Below are 16,502 nucleotides of genomic sequence, written 5' to 3'. Positions count from 1 at the left end.
TGGCACATTTTAAACAGTAAGCAATGAAGTAAGTACCTTTTATTTAAAAGACCTTAACACATAAACACTAAATTTGAACTCAAACTATTTTTCAGAGATCTAAAAAAGTATATTTCTGTATACACCCGCAACACATTTAACTGAATTCACAAATACACAGGGACATTTAGAAATGCTCGTGATTACATCAGGCTAAGTGGAAGAGAAGGTGAATTAACACCTTAGCTGAAAACAGTACGTACTTCTTTCCAAGTTCTGCGACCAAAACTGGCCCATTCTCAGCGTGAACCCCTTGAAAGTCTGCATTAGAAAATTTTCCATCGTGATCCAACCTAACCTGTTAAACAAATTCGCAAAGAAAAATCAGTCACCCGATGCTTTAGCATCAATGATTCGTTTTTAAACTGCCATTTCATTTTCAACTAAAGTGTAGAGGAACATATGTAGTTAAAAACAAAACTAAGTTCAAAAGAGTACACCATAATGCCTCTGATCTTCCAGACCTGTGTATCTCTTTCCAAAATACTTTCCTTTGCTTACTTTTCCATGTTTTTTCTAAACTGTCTGGGTTCTGAAGGCAGGGCTGTGGCACCACACACCAGGCTTCCAGGTCCCGCTTTTCTACTCAAGCAGCAATATGACCTCGGGCCAGTAACTTATCCGGTGCTTCACTGAGCTCATACGCAAGACGGGGCTGATTAGAGTCTCTACATCACGGGCACCAGAGGCACGATAAGGCACACATGAGGCATACAGAGGACACCAGCCTGCACACAGCAACCGCTCAACAAAGGCGAGCACCTGCTATGAAAATTATATTATCTTCTCACTTTTCCAATATTTCAAACATTGTAATATGTAAATGTGACCTTTCTGCTCCCTAAAAATAGATGCATCGTCTCCTCTCTAACACACAGCTGGTTATTACACAACGGCACATCAGGACAGGAGAGTCAGCCTTTTGCTTTCCTTCTGGCAAAGGGCACCCCTAACCCTGCTCTAGCAGCCAGATGGACACAGCCTTGCTCAAAGCCATCTCCCGTTATCAGTACCGCCAGCCCTCAGCATCCACAGGGGGACTGGGTCCAGAACTCGAGAACACCAGAACTCCGGGACGGGTACTAATATGGCACCAGCAGTCACCCTCACCAGCCAGAGGCGGAGGGATGCACCGCCCATTCCAAGCCCTCAAGCTGAGATTCCATTCTTTGGTCACAGCAGGACACTGCTTCCCTCTCCTCAAGAGCTGAACAATAAAAAAGATTTTCTGAAGCTAATGTTTATTTAAAATTGAAACTGCATTTACATGCTTACTCAGATACGCACAAGATACCACCCTTATGGCAGAAAGTGAAGAAGAACTAAAGAGCCTCTTGATGAAAATGAACGAGAGTGAAAAAGTTGGCTTAAAGCTCAACATTCAGAAAACTACGGTCATGGCATCTGGTCCCATCACTTCATGGGCAATAGATGGGGAAACAGTGACAGCCTATTTTGGGGGCTCCAAAATCACTGCAATGGTGACTGTAGCCATGAAATTACAGATGCTTACTCCTTGGAAGGAAAGTTATGATCAACCTAGATAGTATATTCAAAAGCAGAGACATTACTTTGTCAAGAAAGGTTTTTCTACTCAAGGCTCTGGTTTTTCCAGTGGTCATGTATGGATGTGAGAGTTGGACTGTGAAGCAAGCTGAGTGCTTTAGAATTGATGTTTTTGTACTGTGGTGTTGGAGAAGACTTTAGAGTCCCATGGACTGCAAGGAGATCCAACCAGTCCATCCTAAAGGAAGTCAGTCCTGGGTGTTCATTGGAAGGACTAATGTTGAAGCTGAAACTCCAATACTTTGGCCACCTGATGAGAAGAGCTGACTCATCTGAAAAGACCCTGATGCTGGCAAAGATTGAGGGCAGGAGCAGAAGGGGACAACAGAGGATGAGATGGCTGGATGGTATCATCGACTCAGTGGACATGGGTTTGGGTGAACTCCAGGAGTTGGTGATGGACAGGGAGGCCTGGTGTGCTGTGATTCATGGGGTCGCAAAGAGCTGGACACAACTGAGAGACTGAACTGAACTGAGTAAATAAAAGTCATCTTTGAGTCAGAGACTCTGTAGACAGGATAGAATAAAGACGGTAGAGAGTCTACCTGCCAATGCAGGAGACCTGGGTTTGATCCCTGGGTCGGAAAGATCCCCTGGAGGAGGAAATGGCAACCCACTCCAGTACTATTGCCTGGGGAATCCCATGGATAGAGGAGCCTGGCAGGCTACAGTCAGTCCGTGGGGTTGCAAAGAGTCAGACATAACTGAATGACTAACACTTTCACCTTCACACTTTCCATAATAAAATTTCAATTAAATTTTATCCAAGTGAAATAGTCAAGTAGAAGAAAAGGAAAATACTCTAAAAAAGAAAAAATTAAAACAAGTACCTGCTTTACCTTCTGCTTTATCAAGAACTGAAAGCTCAAATGAAATATGCTCAGTTTACAACAATGAATAAAACAATTTTAGCGATACAGTATAAAAAGTACTTTCTTTTCTCTACTAAGAAGGGTGGGGAAGGAGGGCCCTCTTCTGTTTTGTTCTCTGCCAAGTTCCCCAAATCACTACAGTAAAAGATTCCCAGATTCGGTTCTATGCTTAGAGCACATTTCTGACAACCCTGAAAGAATCACATCCTCTTCTTCCTCTACTTTCAAAATACCCTCGAATCACAACACTACTCAAAGTTCTTAAGGTAAAGTCTGTCACTGATACCCAGAAACAATCCTGGTCCCCCAGACACTTTTCACAAACCACTTTATCATGAAGGAATGACTATTTCCTCCACAAGTCAAGAAGAAATATCTGTCAATGGCTATTCCAAAATAGTTTTTAAAAGGTAACACTTTTTGATGAGAACCATTCTTGATGACAATTATCTTCCAAATAACAATATTTTTGGTGTATGGGGGTTGCTTTTGTTTTAGAAAGAGTCATATTTTTTCATAGAAGTTTCTCCAGTCTTGGCATTAGTAATACTTTGGACCAGATGACTCCTTGCTGTGTGTGTGCTGGGGGTGGGGGTGGGGGGTGTCCTGTGCGTTCTAGGATGTCTGGCACCATGCCTGGGCTCTACCCACTAGGTATCAGTAGTACCTTCCCAGGTGTAATGACCAAAAATGTCTGCAGACATTGCTAGAGGGGAGGCAGGGGTGCAGATCACTCCATGTAAGAAACGCTGACATAACTCAACTTTCCCCTTTACCGGTCAGCTGAGTAAGCCCAGAGCAGCAGCTTATTCAAAGTAAAAGGCAAAACTTCTCCAACTGTTCCCTTTCTTTTACTCAATCCAACAAAAGAACTACGTGTTATATCAAAATTTTCCAGGATGACTTTCATAAACCAAACTGACCTGTAGTGTCAAGTCTGAATCAATGTCAGTACATTACCTGCCAGCTATAATGAAAATATCTAAAAATCTAAAAGGTTACTGCTACATCTTTGAAGCAAGTACTATCAAAGACTGAACTGCTTTAAAGATCATGTGAAGGGTCACACAGTTTTAGATATACATGATTTTGGTAATGTATTCAAAAGCTAAATATTTTTAACTGTTAAAATGTATACATGATAAAATATATTCTGAAATCGCAAATTAACAACACATCCAAACTTAAGCTGTTTTTTAGTTCCTATTAGAATAAATAAGATTTCAAGTAAAATCTTTTCTTCCTCTACATAATCACTTACCTGGCATTTATCTCCAACTTCATACTGTAAGCCAGCAGCAATGGAATAATCATGTTTTTGTTGAGCTGTAAAGAATATCAGCATAATATCAAGTTGATGTAATCATTTTCAAGGACCTCAAAGTAAATTTCTGGAAAATACAGATTTTTTTTAACTCACCTTGTTTAGACTTTAGCCAAATTTCATATTCCACATTTCTATAGACTGCTGGACTGAGTGACTTAAGAACCTTTCTAGACAAAGGAAGGCTAGGAGAGTTTCCATTGCTTTTCGGATGCTAAGTAAACAAAGTCAAGAAGCCCAATCAACAAAGAAATGCTTTTAAAATGTGTTTGAGATACGTATAAGAGAAAAATCAAAAGAATAAAGCTTTAAAAAATAGGAAGTCACCGAAAAAATGTCTTACGAGATGATCCTGACTCTATTGAAAATGTACCAGAAAAGAGAAAAAAAATTAAGGCTATAAACTTGTATGCTTTCTTATATTGAAGAGATAGTTAAAAACCATTAAATAAAAATACCTGGTCACTTGACAAAGTTTTAAATCCATTCACATCATTAATAGTGGTAGGTTTACTCCTACAAAGGAAGAAATACAGGTATCATTAGGAGTACAAAAATGTTCACACACATTTTTCACTTACTCTAACCTCAGAGAAAAATCTCAGAGTTATAGTCCAAAGTCAAAACTGTATCCCAAGGAGCTCAAACAAACGGAAGTGTGGATATGTATATGTAAGCACATACAGAGTATACATGTGTGTATGTGTATATGCATATAAGGCAAAGTTTTTTTTTCTTTAAGTTTACCAGTTTATTGCTACCAACCCATCTCCTCCACCCTCCTCATGCATGCGTGCTCAGTCATATAACCCCAAGGACTGCAGCCCACCAGACTCCTCTGCCCATGGACTTTTCCAGGCAGAAAGACTGGAGTGGGTTGCCATTTCCTTCTCCAGTCAAACATTTTTATTGTTAATTTGTACTGACTTAATCAACAAGAAGAGAGGAACAGAAATAAACTATGAAATGTGGGATGATACAGTAACTGAGTTTATAAAAACACTTAATGTAAAAACTTCCTTTCAGAAATATATCAGTAGATATGTGTGTATGTATGTGTGTGCACTCAGCCGTGTCCGACTCTTTGTGATCCCAGGGACTGTAGCCCGCCAGACTACTCTCTGTCCATGGGATTTTCCAGGCAAGGATACTGGGGTGGGTTGCCATTTCCTTCTCCAGAGGATCTTTCAGACCCAGGGATCAAACCTGCATCTCTTGTGTCCCCTGCATTGGCAGGTGGCTTCTTTACCTAATGAGCCACCAGCAAAGTCCATCAATAGATGAGGCTCCATCAAACAAAATACTCCACTACAAGACATACAATCCGGTGAAAGTAGACACAAGCTAAATAAGTTATCAGTCATCATTAATGCTGCTAAGTGCTTTGGGGGGAAAAACGTAGAAAAACTAGTGTTGAGGCCTAGCTCAAATAATAAAAAATGGGATAAAGAATGATATGTTTTTGAATAAAGAATTAAAGGTGACAAGAGAGCAAACCATATGGCTGTTGAGTACTGCAAGCAGACGGGAAGCAAGAGCAAAGACCCTGGGGCAGCCAAGAGGCTGGTGAGGCTGGGCAGTGATGGCAGGTGACTGGGTGAGAAGGTACCTGTATTCTTCTGGCATATAATTCCTCCTCCTTCATAAACCAATCTCTAGTCTTTAGGTGTCACACCCCTAAATGCAGCAATATTTAAGAGACTCCAACTATCTAGAGTCTGGATTAAAAAAGCACCCTAATTGCTGATGCTTCCAGATTCATCAATACGAATGTGAAAAGAATCCAGGCACAGAAGTACAGCGGCATCCTTGCTTTCTCCTCATTACCATACCGCGCCTATCTGTCTTGCCATGATTATGGAGCAGTTTCCCCTAAATGAAGCTTTGTCTTCCCTAAGCCAGACATGACACTAGTAAAGGAAACCCTAATAATGCAACAAAAAAATTCATCAGAAAGGCTTCCATGCTCCCAGGGCTATAGTAATGCAATATAAAAATGAAAACTGATCACGACAATGTACACACCATCCCTGGCAAACTTCTACAAGCTTACTAGCCTCTACTCCATACTTCACCTACTTCACCTGCCAGCTGCCATCCCAGACCCAGTTTTGCTAAAGCCATCAGCAGCACCAAGCACAGGGTATGTGCTCAAGTCCCCCCACATCAACTCATGGTGATAAGTTAAACAAGTGAATCATCATTCTCCATCCCAACTTCTCGTATGCTCCATAACATGCCTTAATCACACTGGGCACCTGGAGAAAACCATGTAGCACAATTCCCATCTGTGCAAAGCCCCTTAATCAATTCTAGGATTAATTTACAATGGGAGACCCAGATTTTAATCTGACTCATTTCTTTCTTATGTAGAAACAGTGGTCAATCAAACTTTCAATCAGGATCAACCATTTAATTCAAGAAATGCCTGGAATTACAGATACAAGGGGATATATTTTATAAGTCTTTAATAAAGAATTAGATATCCTGAGGCTTTAATTTCATCTTCCTCTAGTTTCACAGTATGTATCATAGGATACTTTCATACTCTCATACAAAAGGAATAATATACTTTTAGCTTCACTGAGGATGAAACCGATTGGTTCTTAGAACACAAAGTACATTTCTTAGTATCATTGATAAAAATTCATACACATTGGACACTATACCTAGAACTGGGCTGTGCATTGCACATGTACATCTCATTTCATTCTTATAAATTATCTACTTTAAAGAAATACTGACATATCCTCATTTATATCTATAGGACTGAGGCTTTAAGCAACTTGCCCTAAGTTCAGTTAGTTGGCAGGAACCCAGGAATGAAACCAGGTCAGAATGTCCACAGCCCAAGCTCTTAGCCACTACCCTGTATGTCTTAAGTGGAAAAGAAAAATAAGTTTCAGACTCTAAGTTAAAAGGTGTTTATTCACATCATGCTGCTGCTACTGCTAAGTCGCTTCAGTTGTGTCCGACTCTGTGCGACCCCACAGACGGCAGCCCACCAGGCTCTGCCGTCCCTGGGATTCTCCAGGCAAGAACACTGGAGTGGGTTGCCATTTTCTTCTCCAATGCATGAAAGTGAAAGTGAAGTCGCTCAGCAAGTTTCTCACTCTTCTCGACCCCATGGACTACAGCCTACCAGGCTCCTCCGTCCATGGGATTTTCCAGGCAAGAGTACTGGAGTGGGTTGCCATTACCTTCTCCGTAATCACACCATAAACAAACATAAATAAATAACATTATTATCCAGAGCTGTTTACATATACTTATATTCCAACTTTGGATTTGTATTATATAAAAAGGGGAGGCATTATCTAAGAAAGAGAACAATAAAAGAAAGTCAAGGAAATCAAAATGGCCATTTTTCATCACTGGTTATGTAAGCAATTGACAGCCTAACCTGAAAACTCTAGGATATACACACATATGAAGTGAAAGTTGCTCAGTCGTTTCCAACTCTTTGCGACCATGGAAATCTCCAGGCCAGAATACTGGAGTGGGTAGCCTTTCCCTTCTCCAGGGATCGAACCCAGGTCTCCCACATTGCAGGTGGATTCTTTATCAACTGAGCTATGAGAGAAGCCCCCCACCCTCCACACACACACACAGGTAGAACCAAATCTATTTCAGAGATATATGCATGATTACATAGAAATAAAAATAGATGCTTAACAAAAACAAACAAAAAACCAAATTCCGAAAGAAACAGTCCCATAATAGAAATGAAGTAATAGCAGTGGCAGGAAAAAAGAAACTTCTGCTGCACGTTGCTGTACTTTAGAAATACCATAATACCTCACTAAGTGAGGCAACGCCGTACAAAAACGTTTACGGAACTGTTTCCTCGTATGGCACTACAAAGGTACTTTAGGACAAAGCCACTCTTACTTGCAACTGTCATCCTCTGAATCTGATATTTCACTGTTGTCTTCATCCGCTACTTCAGAGCTATCTAGGCCCATCAAGATTTTACTGACGTCAGTTTTAAATACCTTCTCATACAGCAATTCATAAAGCAGAGCTGAAGTTAACAAGAAAGAGATGTTACACAGCATGAATTTTACGTCTAACATAAAACGGAGGCGCCCAGGCTCCTAAAACCTTAACTGAATACCTTCTAACACCTTATGACCAATAACACAATTCAATCAGAAAATTACCTAGAGACCAACTAGACTCCCGTCTTTGCAGTTAGTTAGTTCAAAATTATCACTGCCTGTTGTCTGGATGATACTGAGGCAGATACAAGATGGTGAGAAAGGGGGTCTCTTGGGGACTCGTTTGAGGGGTAGACACCACTGTGATGGATTCTTGGTGTACTTGTTTTGGTAAGGTTTGCTGTAATTAAAGCAAATGAGAGTCCTGAACTCCATGTAGAGGTTTTGAGCATTTGGTAAGATATTTCTGTTTTCTGGAGTGTGGGTTTGTTTTTGTTTTCCTCTTTCTGTAAAGCAGAAACATTGTCACAATATGCTTCAGTGGTTGCTGAGAATACATTTTACAATGGTTTCTTTTTAGTCCATTATGAAAAGGTATCTTCTTTCTAGCAAACTTGGTGTTCCTTAAGTTTTCCATCTGAGCTTCTTCAGGTTGGGTAGGCTGTGCGGTCTCTCTGGTTCTCAGTTTCTTGATGTGAACAGCTGGAATGAGAGCACTTCACCGTGCTAGGATTAACTATGAAAGCAGATGCAGAGACTTAGCACAGTGTGTACAACCACACTTAAGTCACTGCTCACTGGGCGTGTTGAATTTCATCACCCCTGGCTCACAGCTGTGATACCTTTTTGTATTACTGTTAGCTTTAAATACATCAATACATTAAATACAAGTAATATAAAATTGTAAATTGATCTGTTTTGAGATCCTGGGCTATGTTCTCTGCCTCTCCCAGTCAATCAAAAGCTGGACATTCCAGCTTTGAAAAGGTAGGCGTCATGTGCTGTCTTTACTGGTCCTCCTTAGCTAAAGAACAGGGGAGAAGAGGCTGTCATATGCCCGGCACAGTGCTTCGTATGGGTCATGTGCACCTTGTCAGAACAGATGATAAAGGAAATAAAGAGGGGAGGAAGGCACTGCCACAGCAGTAATTCTCAACTGCGAGAGGTGGAGAGGCTTTTATCCTCCCAGGAAACACCTGGCAAAGTCTGGAGACATCTGTGGTTGTCACACGGGAGAGAGCGCTCTACTGGCATGTCAGAAGGTCAGTCACTTAGCTGTGTCCAACTCTGCAACTTCGCAGACTCCCCTTCCACAGAATTCTCCAGGAAGACTACGGAGTGCATTGCCATTCCCTTCTCTAGGGGATCTTTCTGACCCAGGGACCAAACTTGGGTCTCTGGCATCGCAGGCAGATTCTTTACCATCTGAGCCACCAGGGAAGCCCCACTATTGGCATAATAGATGCTAAACATTCTACAAGGCACACAACAACCCCCAAAACAAAAAATTATGTGCCCTATATTTTAATAGTAAAAGGTCAAGAAACCCTGGTCAAGTGACAAATACAATCAAATACTGATTTCCTGAATCATTGAGATTTTCAAGCTATGCACTAAAAGCTTTATAAACATTCAAATCTTTATTAATGATATTAATTACCACAGGAAAATATAACTTCACATTTACAAGCCAAACTCTAATCTCTTAGCACCTTTTTCCTATGGAAACAAGTTTTTACTAGAGTATTAAAATTTTTGGTAACCTAAAGTTCTCAGAAATATATTTTTACACAACAAAACAGTGTATCTGCCCTGAGTTGTTTGCGTAAGACAATAAAGCTTAGGAAGAAAATTTCTATACCAATGCAAGGGTGATACTTACACTGACACATAGCCGAGCTCTCTTTATACTTTATGGGATAGACAATATCATAATGATTTCCATTTGAAAAACACAGTAATACCTGAAAGGGAAAAACAGAATACACCTTTCAGCCCTTCACATACAACACTTACACAGCTACTTCCATCTCTAATATCTCTGAGTTACTAGTAAACAAATTTCCAGGTAGAATGTTTTAGAAGTAACCTAAAGCTGTAATGTGGTCATGGTACATCCGTATGTTGAAATGTTACAAAGCCAAGGAATCAGAAATTCCTAATGACTTGGGGAAACGCTTACTGCATCACAAAAATCACACACAATCTGTAAGAACAAATGATTTCAACTATTGCAAGAGAAGGGTTAGAAGACTGTAAGAAAATATTCTAAAACTTTAATGATGCTTACCTCTAAGAAGCAGAATCAAAAGTACATTTTTTTTCTGCTTTACAGCTTTATGTACCTTCTAAATAATCGATCACTGACGCAAAGAGCAACACACATTGACTTTGCTTAGACTACGTCATGTTCCAAAAATTACACTGTAAAGGCCAGATCCAGAGCCAGGCACCTTGGACACCCACGAGTCCTTACAAAGGCGTATTTACCTCGGCTCCCTGCCCCCTGCCACCATAAACATGGTGACGAGACACTTCAACTTGGGCTGGATAACCCAATGCAGATCATGAAAACAAAATTCTCTAGTAATGAATCATGGTGTTCCCCCCGCCACCCCTTTCTAGGCTTTACATAATTTTTCAGTTGTTTCTGCTTTGTGACTAGATAACAACACCGTAGCCAGTAAACTATCTCTGTAATGGGAAATATATCACAGTTAAGTGTTTCTGGATGCAGTAGAACCTATTTTCACAAGTTATTTTTCTATCTAATGTATATACTGATGTAAAACAGTACAGTCTAGTTAATCACATACACTGGCATCTCAATTATTTTTCTCTAATAAAATGTCACAACAGAGTTCAACATTTGTACGGAAAAACAAATACAAAATAACAAAACTTGTGAATGATTAATAAGAACTTAAAAAAAAAAAAGTCACTTAAAAATTATAGCTCAGGCAGTCAAGATGGCAAGTGAGTGGTTCCTTTACTTAAATCCTTTAGAAAAACTTGGAACAATTCTTACCTTTTCAGGAAAATTATTTTCAGTTACTTGTGAAGGAGAAACATTTGGTTTCTGGTAAATTATAAAATCTTTCCTGAAAAAACATTTAGAAATTATTTCTGATGAAATACACTTCATAAATTGAGATTCAGTCATTCATTCATTCACTCACTCAAGAGTCAAGTGCACCAAGCAACATTCTAGGCACCTAGAAACAGCAGTAAACAAAAGGCAGTAATGGGTAACCAAGCTGCAACATACTTAAGCAAAAAGTATCCTTTTAAACAAGTAAAATTTTAAATATAATTTTATATATAACTTCAGATATAATTCTAAAAGTAGACCTCAAAACCACAGAAAGCGTGGAGATGAAATTTATAAAGACATTTTGAAAAGAAAAAATACAGCATTCACCTGATCTGCTAACAGACAAAAAACTGTAAAACTGACAATACGGTGCTCTGCCTTTGCCATTCAATTTGCTTTGCCATTCAGTGCTACCAGCCTTGAGAAAGCAGGAAATCATTTCTCTAGAAGGTCTGTTAAGTGATTCTGCTATTTAACAACTCCATTACAATGGAACATGTTAATTTCCCACTGGCTTTATTTTTGTTTACCTATGTGATTACAGGGCTTACCTGTACATAAGAGAAAGGGCACTTATTTCCACTTGTCCAACCCACTCCTGTATTGAAGAAAAAACATTGGCCCATAAGTGTCTACTTTTTATAGCACCTTAATACACATCTTTATATGATACACCTAATTAGCTAGAGGAGCTCATTCATATTTTTTTTAATTTATTTAATTTCAGGATAATTGCTTTACAATATTGTGTTGCTTTCTGCCGTGTGTCAACATGACTCAATCACAGGTGTATTTATGTCCCTCCCTCTTGAAACTCCCTCCCACCTCACACCTCAGCCCACCCTTCTAAGTTGTCACAGAGCACCAGTGTGAGCTCCCTGCATCACACAGCAAATTCCCACTGGCTATCTATTTTACATACAGTAATAAATATATCCTTCCAGTCTACTCTCAACTCTCCCCACCCCTCCTTTCCCCACTGTGTCCACAAATCTTGCGTCTGTCTGCATCTCCACTGCTGCCCTGCAAACAGGTTCACCTGTACCATTTTTCTGGACTGCACATATATGTGTTCATATATGCTGTTTGTTTCTCTCTAACTTACTTGGCTCTAGGTTCATCCTGGAACTGACTCAAATGCATTCTCTTTAATGGCCCGAAGAGCTCATTAGTAGTAGTACTGAGAATACTATAAAAATATTTTCATAAAACGGGCTATAATATACACTAAAAAGCAGCCCAAGTCTTGGTAACAAATATCCTTAGTAACAGGGCTGGAGTGAGAATTCCTATTGATGTGGCAGGACGACAGAGTAGTGTCTCTAAGTTGAGAACCTGCAGAAGGCAAAGACTGCAGCTGAGCACTCAGGACAGAGCCCAGCACAGAGTGTGTGCCCAGGAGACAGGACACTGCCCAGAAGCAGAGCTCAAGGGTCAGAAAGGGTGAAAAAGGGCAGGTCTGCTCTCTCCAGAATAATTGAAGGCACAAAGAAAGCAGTGTGCCAGGAATCATTTTAACGTGTGGCAGGAGCTTTAGTACTAAAGGAGTCACTTTAAGTCCTTAAGCTTTTCAGAAGGAAATGGCCAGCATATATCAAAAAGTTAAATACTCTTTAATTTAACCTAGCAATTCAACTTCTATAAAACTATCCTAAAGAAATATTTCATATGTCCACAAAAATGTATATAAACAAAGGTGGCCACTACAGTTATCTGTAATAATTAAAAAAAAATTTTTTTTAAGATAGCCCCAAGATTCCACTAACAGATAAGGAAGAATTAAATAATTTATCATTCACCCAAACTATGTATGGAAATACCATGCAATCACCAAAAAGAATGAGCTATATTCCTATGAAATGACCTCAAAAGATCACTCCAGGCTATTAAGTGGAAAAAGTAAGTCAGTAAAATAATCCTATTGTGTACAACAAAATAAATATATATAGACACATACACACAGAAAGAGAACTAGAGACAGTGGAGACAGGAATTTAAAGATGACTGGAAAAGTAAGGATTTTCACTCTTCATTCTGTAGTAAATCTTTGACCATGAGAACGTATTCCTAAACCACCTGTGAAATTAGTAAAGACTTAATATCAAGAGTTACTAAAAATAAGAACTATAGTAAGTGAACGCTGGCACTTTCACCTTCAAAGAAGAGAGATTTGAGATAAGAAAAGGATTTGGGATGATGGTTTGAAATCCTCTCAGAAGAGGATCATCTTTCCCCACAGACTTTGCACTTCAATAAATCTTTAAAGTTGGCTTTGTTTTTCAAAATGAAATAGGTGCCATACATTACAACAGATTTATTAAAATAGCCTCTGCCTAACAATCACAGCCTCTCATAAACTCCACAAGCAATACCTTCTGGTACAGAGGAGATCCTTCCCTGAAACCATCTGCTGAGATCATAAACCCAAGCTGTTCCATTCTGTGCGGAATGCATTGCATCACTTCTGGTGTCAACAAGACACTACATCTCAAATAAGGCACAATTTTGTAACTACTTAATCTTCAGAATAAATTCTGTTGTAGTCTGGTTAAGTAGACAATGGCCATTATAGCTTGCCTTCTCTAACAATTTTGATTTTTTTTTTTAATTTATGTTCTGTCTTCTACCTGAACGCTATAATTTTACTTACACAACACTCTATGGTTAGTCTACTTTGTCATTGTGGGTAAGAGCACAGCATTTCTACAAAATCTATTTTTAATGTTGTAAAGAACCATACTGTATCAAAAACACTAATTAAATGTTCTTAGATAGTCATCAAAAGCAAACTTTTGTTCCTCAAAAGACACTATTAAGAACACTAAAGACAAGATACAAATAGGAAGAAAGTACTGGAAAATATATATCCAGTACAGTATTTATTATACTCGGTATAAAATACTCTTATAATTCAACAAAAACAAAATAATAAAGGACAGAATCTATGAGCAAGACATTTCACCAACAAAGACATACGGATGGCAAATAAGCACATGAAAAGTTTCTCAACATTACTAGAGAAATGCAAGTTAAGATCACGAGATACCACCACACAGCCACTAACTGCGTAGCCACAGCTCAATTTTAAAAGGCTGACGATACTGAGTGTTGATGAAGATGCAGAGCAGCTGGAATTCTCACTTATTGCTAATGACAAAGCAAAGCGGCACAGCCACTTTGGAAAACAGATTAGCAATTTCTCATTAAGTTAAACATGCATTTACCATATGACCCAGGGATTCCACTCTCAATGATATTAACAATATTAATTAAGAGAAAAGAAAACATATGCCCATAGAAAGACTTGCAACCAAATAGTCTTAGCAGCTTTAATAACAGCAGCAAACTGGGAAGAAATCATGTATCCATCAACTTGTAAATTGCTAAAACAAGTTGCAGTACATCCATCCAATGAATGGCCACTCAGCAATAAAAATGAACTATCACACAAAGTACAACACAGATCAATCTCAAAATGCGTCCATTACGTCAAGTCAAAGAAGCCAGACACCTAAGACTACAAACTATACCATTCTATTTGTTCGAGGCTCGAAAAGGCAAAACTTCGCACATGGGTGGGTGTAAGGGGTCTCTACTCCAAAAGGTCTGAGAGACTTCTGGAGTGACGGAACCGCCCTGTGTGGTGTCTGTGGTGGAGATCACACAGCTGTATGCATCTGTCAGAGTTCATCAAATCATAAACTTAAAACACCTATTACATGTCCATTTTACCTCTGTAAAGCTGACAAAAATATATTCTTTTTGAGGCATTTTTCAAAATGCTCCATTGATACTTTTAAGAAAAAAGGAGGAAGTTCTCTTTCTCTGAGAACTGGGTGAGGCAATGGAGCTTATCAGTTGACTACGTTTCTCTTTTCCTTTCATACATTCCATGTATCGGGGAGAAAGAGAAACGGACAGAAATATTTATCACTAATAAGAACAAACACTTGTTCTGTTTGGAAGATACCTGCAACATCTGGAGAAGGCCTGCCCAGCGTGGGGAGGGGAGTGTCCTGGGAGTGACACACCTGGCCGGCCAGCACCCTGGGAAGGAGACAGCTGTTCCCAGGCGCTCAACACGGCAGCACCTGCCACCCCCTCCCCTGCAGGGCCCCGAATCAGTCTCCAGTCCCCTTCCACCGCCTCACTCCCCTCCCTGTCCCCTTCTCTCTGGGATGTCTCTTCTACCCTTTCTCAGCCCAAGAGCCAGAACTGCTCACAAAGACCACCGTAAAATGATATTGTGGGCTTTTTTCTGACTAAAAATTAATAAATGTTCTTTGTCCTTCCCTTCATCTTCTACAAAGGAAATAAAAATCACCAGGTACAGCCGGCGAGAACTGTTAACATTCCAGTGTTTAATCTTTTCTATCTGTGACACAGGCTTCCCAGGTGGCAGAGTGGTAAAGAATCCACCTGCCAATGCAGGAGACTCAGGTTCAATCCCTGGGTCAAGAAGATCCCCTGGAGAGGAGAATGGCACCCCACTCCAGTGTTCCTGACTGGGAAATCCCACGGACAGAGGAGACTAGCGGGCTTACAGTCCACAGGGTCACACAAAGCCAGATGATGACTGAAGTGACGGAACAGCAGCAACTGCAGCATCATGCCTATACTTCTCAGGACACACGCGCCTTCTCACTGGTACTAGACACCCTTCCCTACTGCAGGGACACGCCTGAGAACAGCACCCAAAGCCCAGTGACTTCTGCATCCCCGGGGCCTGGCCCTTCCTAGCCCACAACAAGCACTCAAATTAGAGTCGGGGAATGGGAGAGACCCCACACAATGATCAAACACCTTACCCCTGTTAGTATACCCTTTCCTCCCTATTTGACTCCTCTTGGCCTCTTCTTTGTTGTCATTTTAAATCTAACAGTGATTATCGCTGGGGATGAGGGAACATTCTACATGGCCTTCTGTTAACATTTGGATTTTTACACAAAGAGCATGAGGAGAAAATAGCAAACAGAAAAATTCTCTTAATTTCCAAGTGACTGAGAAAGTGCTGGCTGGGGGAGTCGGTGGGGGGGCGCTGTCCTTCAACCCTCAACAGCCTCTTCCTACGTCTCATGTGACCACGTTAAGGGGAATGGATGCAACCTGTCTCGTCAGCTGCCTAATAAGGAAGCAATCAAACACCGCCCTGTCCACCAAGCCCGACACACACACCAGCACCACACTCTGGAAATCCTCGGCAGTGTCATTTCAGGTCTTTTATACTACATTCGCGGGCCATCACGAAAGAAAGATCAAGATCAAGAAAGCATGACTGTGCCGACTGAGGCAACGCTCACGACAAGGTGCACAGCACCCGCTGTCTTCCAATTACACAGGCACCTAAAGCAGGAACTCCTCCATACACTGTAATGCTAATCTCACACTGTAATGAATTTGGAATACATTATTAATATATTAAAAAAAAACAAATATATTACAAGATTACTACATACCTGTGGATTTTCCAAACGTTTTAAATATTCTTCAAATGACCCTTCTATAAACTGCAAAAAGGGAAAAAGGCCTATTAGAAATCCACCAAAAGTTAATTTCTTCACTGTGAATTACTGAATTTTTACAAAAACCTTGGCTACAACAGTAATAGTAATATATATATACACACACACACAAACACACAGAAAAAAATCTAAATATGAAAATAT

General features: G+C 40.0%; 1 protein-coding gene across 4 annotated transcripts in view; it reads right to left on the bottom strand.

Annotated features, from left to right (window-relative positions):
• OTUD4 (OTU deubiquitinase 4) overlaps positions 1–16,502 on the bottom strand; it is a 42,390-nt gene that overhangs the window by 18,938 nt on the left and 6,950 nt on the right. For 3 of the 4 annotated variants that reach the window (NM_001243311.1, XM_024977309.2, XM_005217501.5), the window contains 9 exon segments: positions 243–337; positions 3,739–3,803; positions 3,898–4,015; positions 4,260–4,317; positions 7,693–7,825; positions 9,625–9,706; positions 10,771–10,843; positions 11,388–11,434; positions 16,293–16,343. In NM_001243311.1, coding sequence (NP_001230240.1) covers positions 243–337; positions 3,739–3,803; positions 3,898–4,015; positions 4,260–4,317; positions 7,693–7,825; positions 9,625–9,706; positions 10,771–10,843; positions 11,388–11,434; positions 16,293–16,343 — 722 coding nt within the window. 4 annotated transcript variants of the gene reach the window in all.

The sequence above is a fragment of the Bos taurus genome, chromosome 17 (assembly GCF_002263795.3).
Source record: "Bos taurus isolate L1 Dominette 01449 registration number 42190680 breed Hereford chromosome 17, ARS-UCD2.0, whole genome shotgun sequence".
Taxonomy (NCBI): Eukaryota; Metazoa; Chordata; class Mammalia; order Artiodactyla; family Bovidae; genus Bos; species Bos taurus.
Note: the sequence above shows the minus strand (reverse complement) of the source record. Positions and strands in the feature narration are given on the sequence as shown.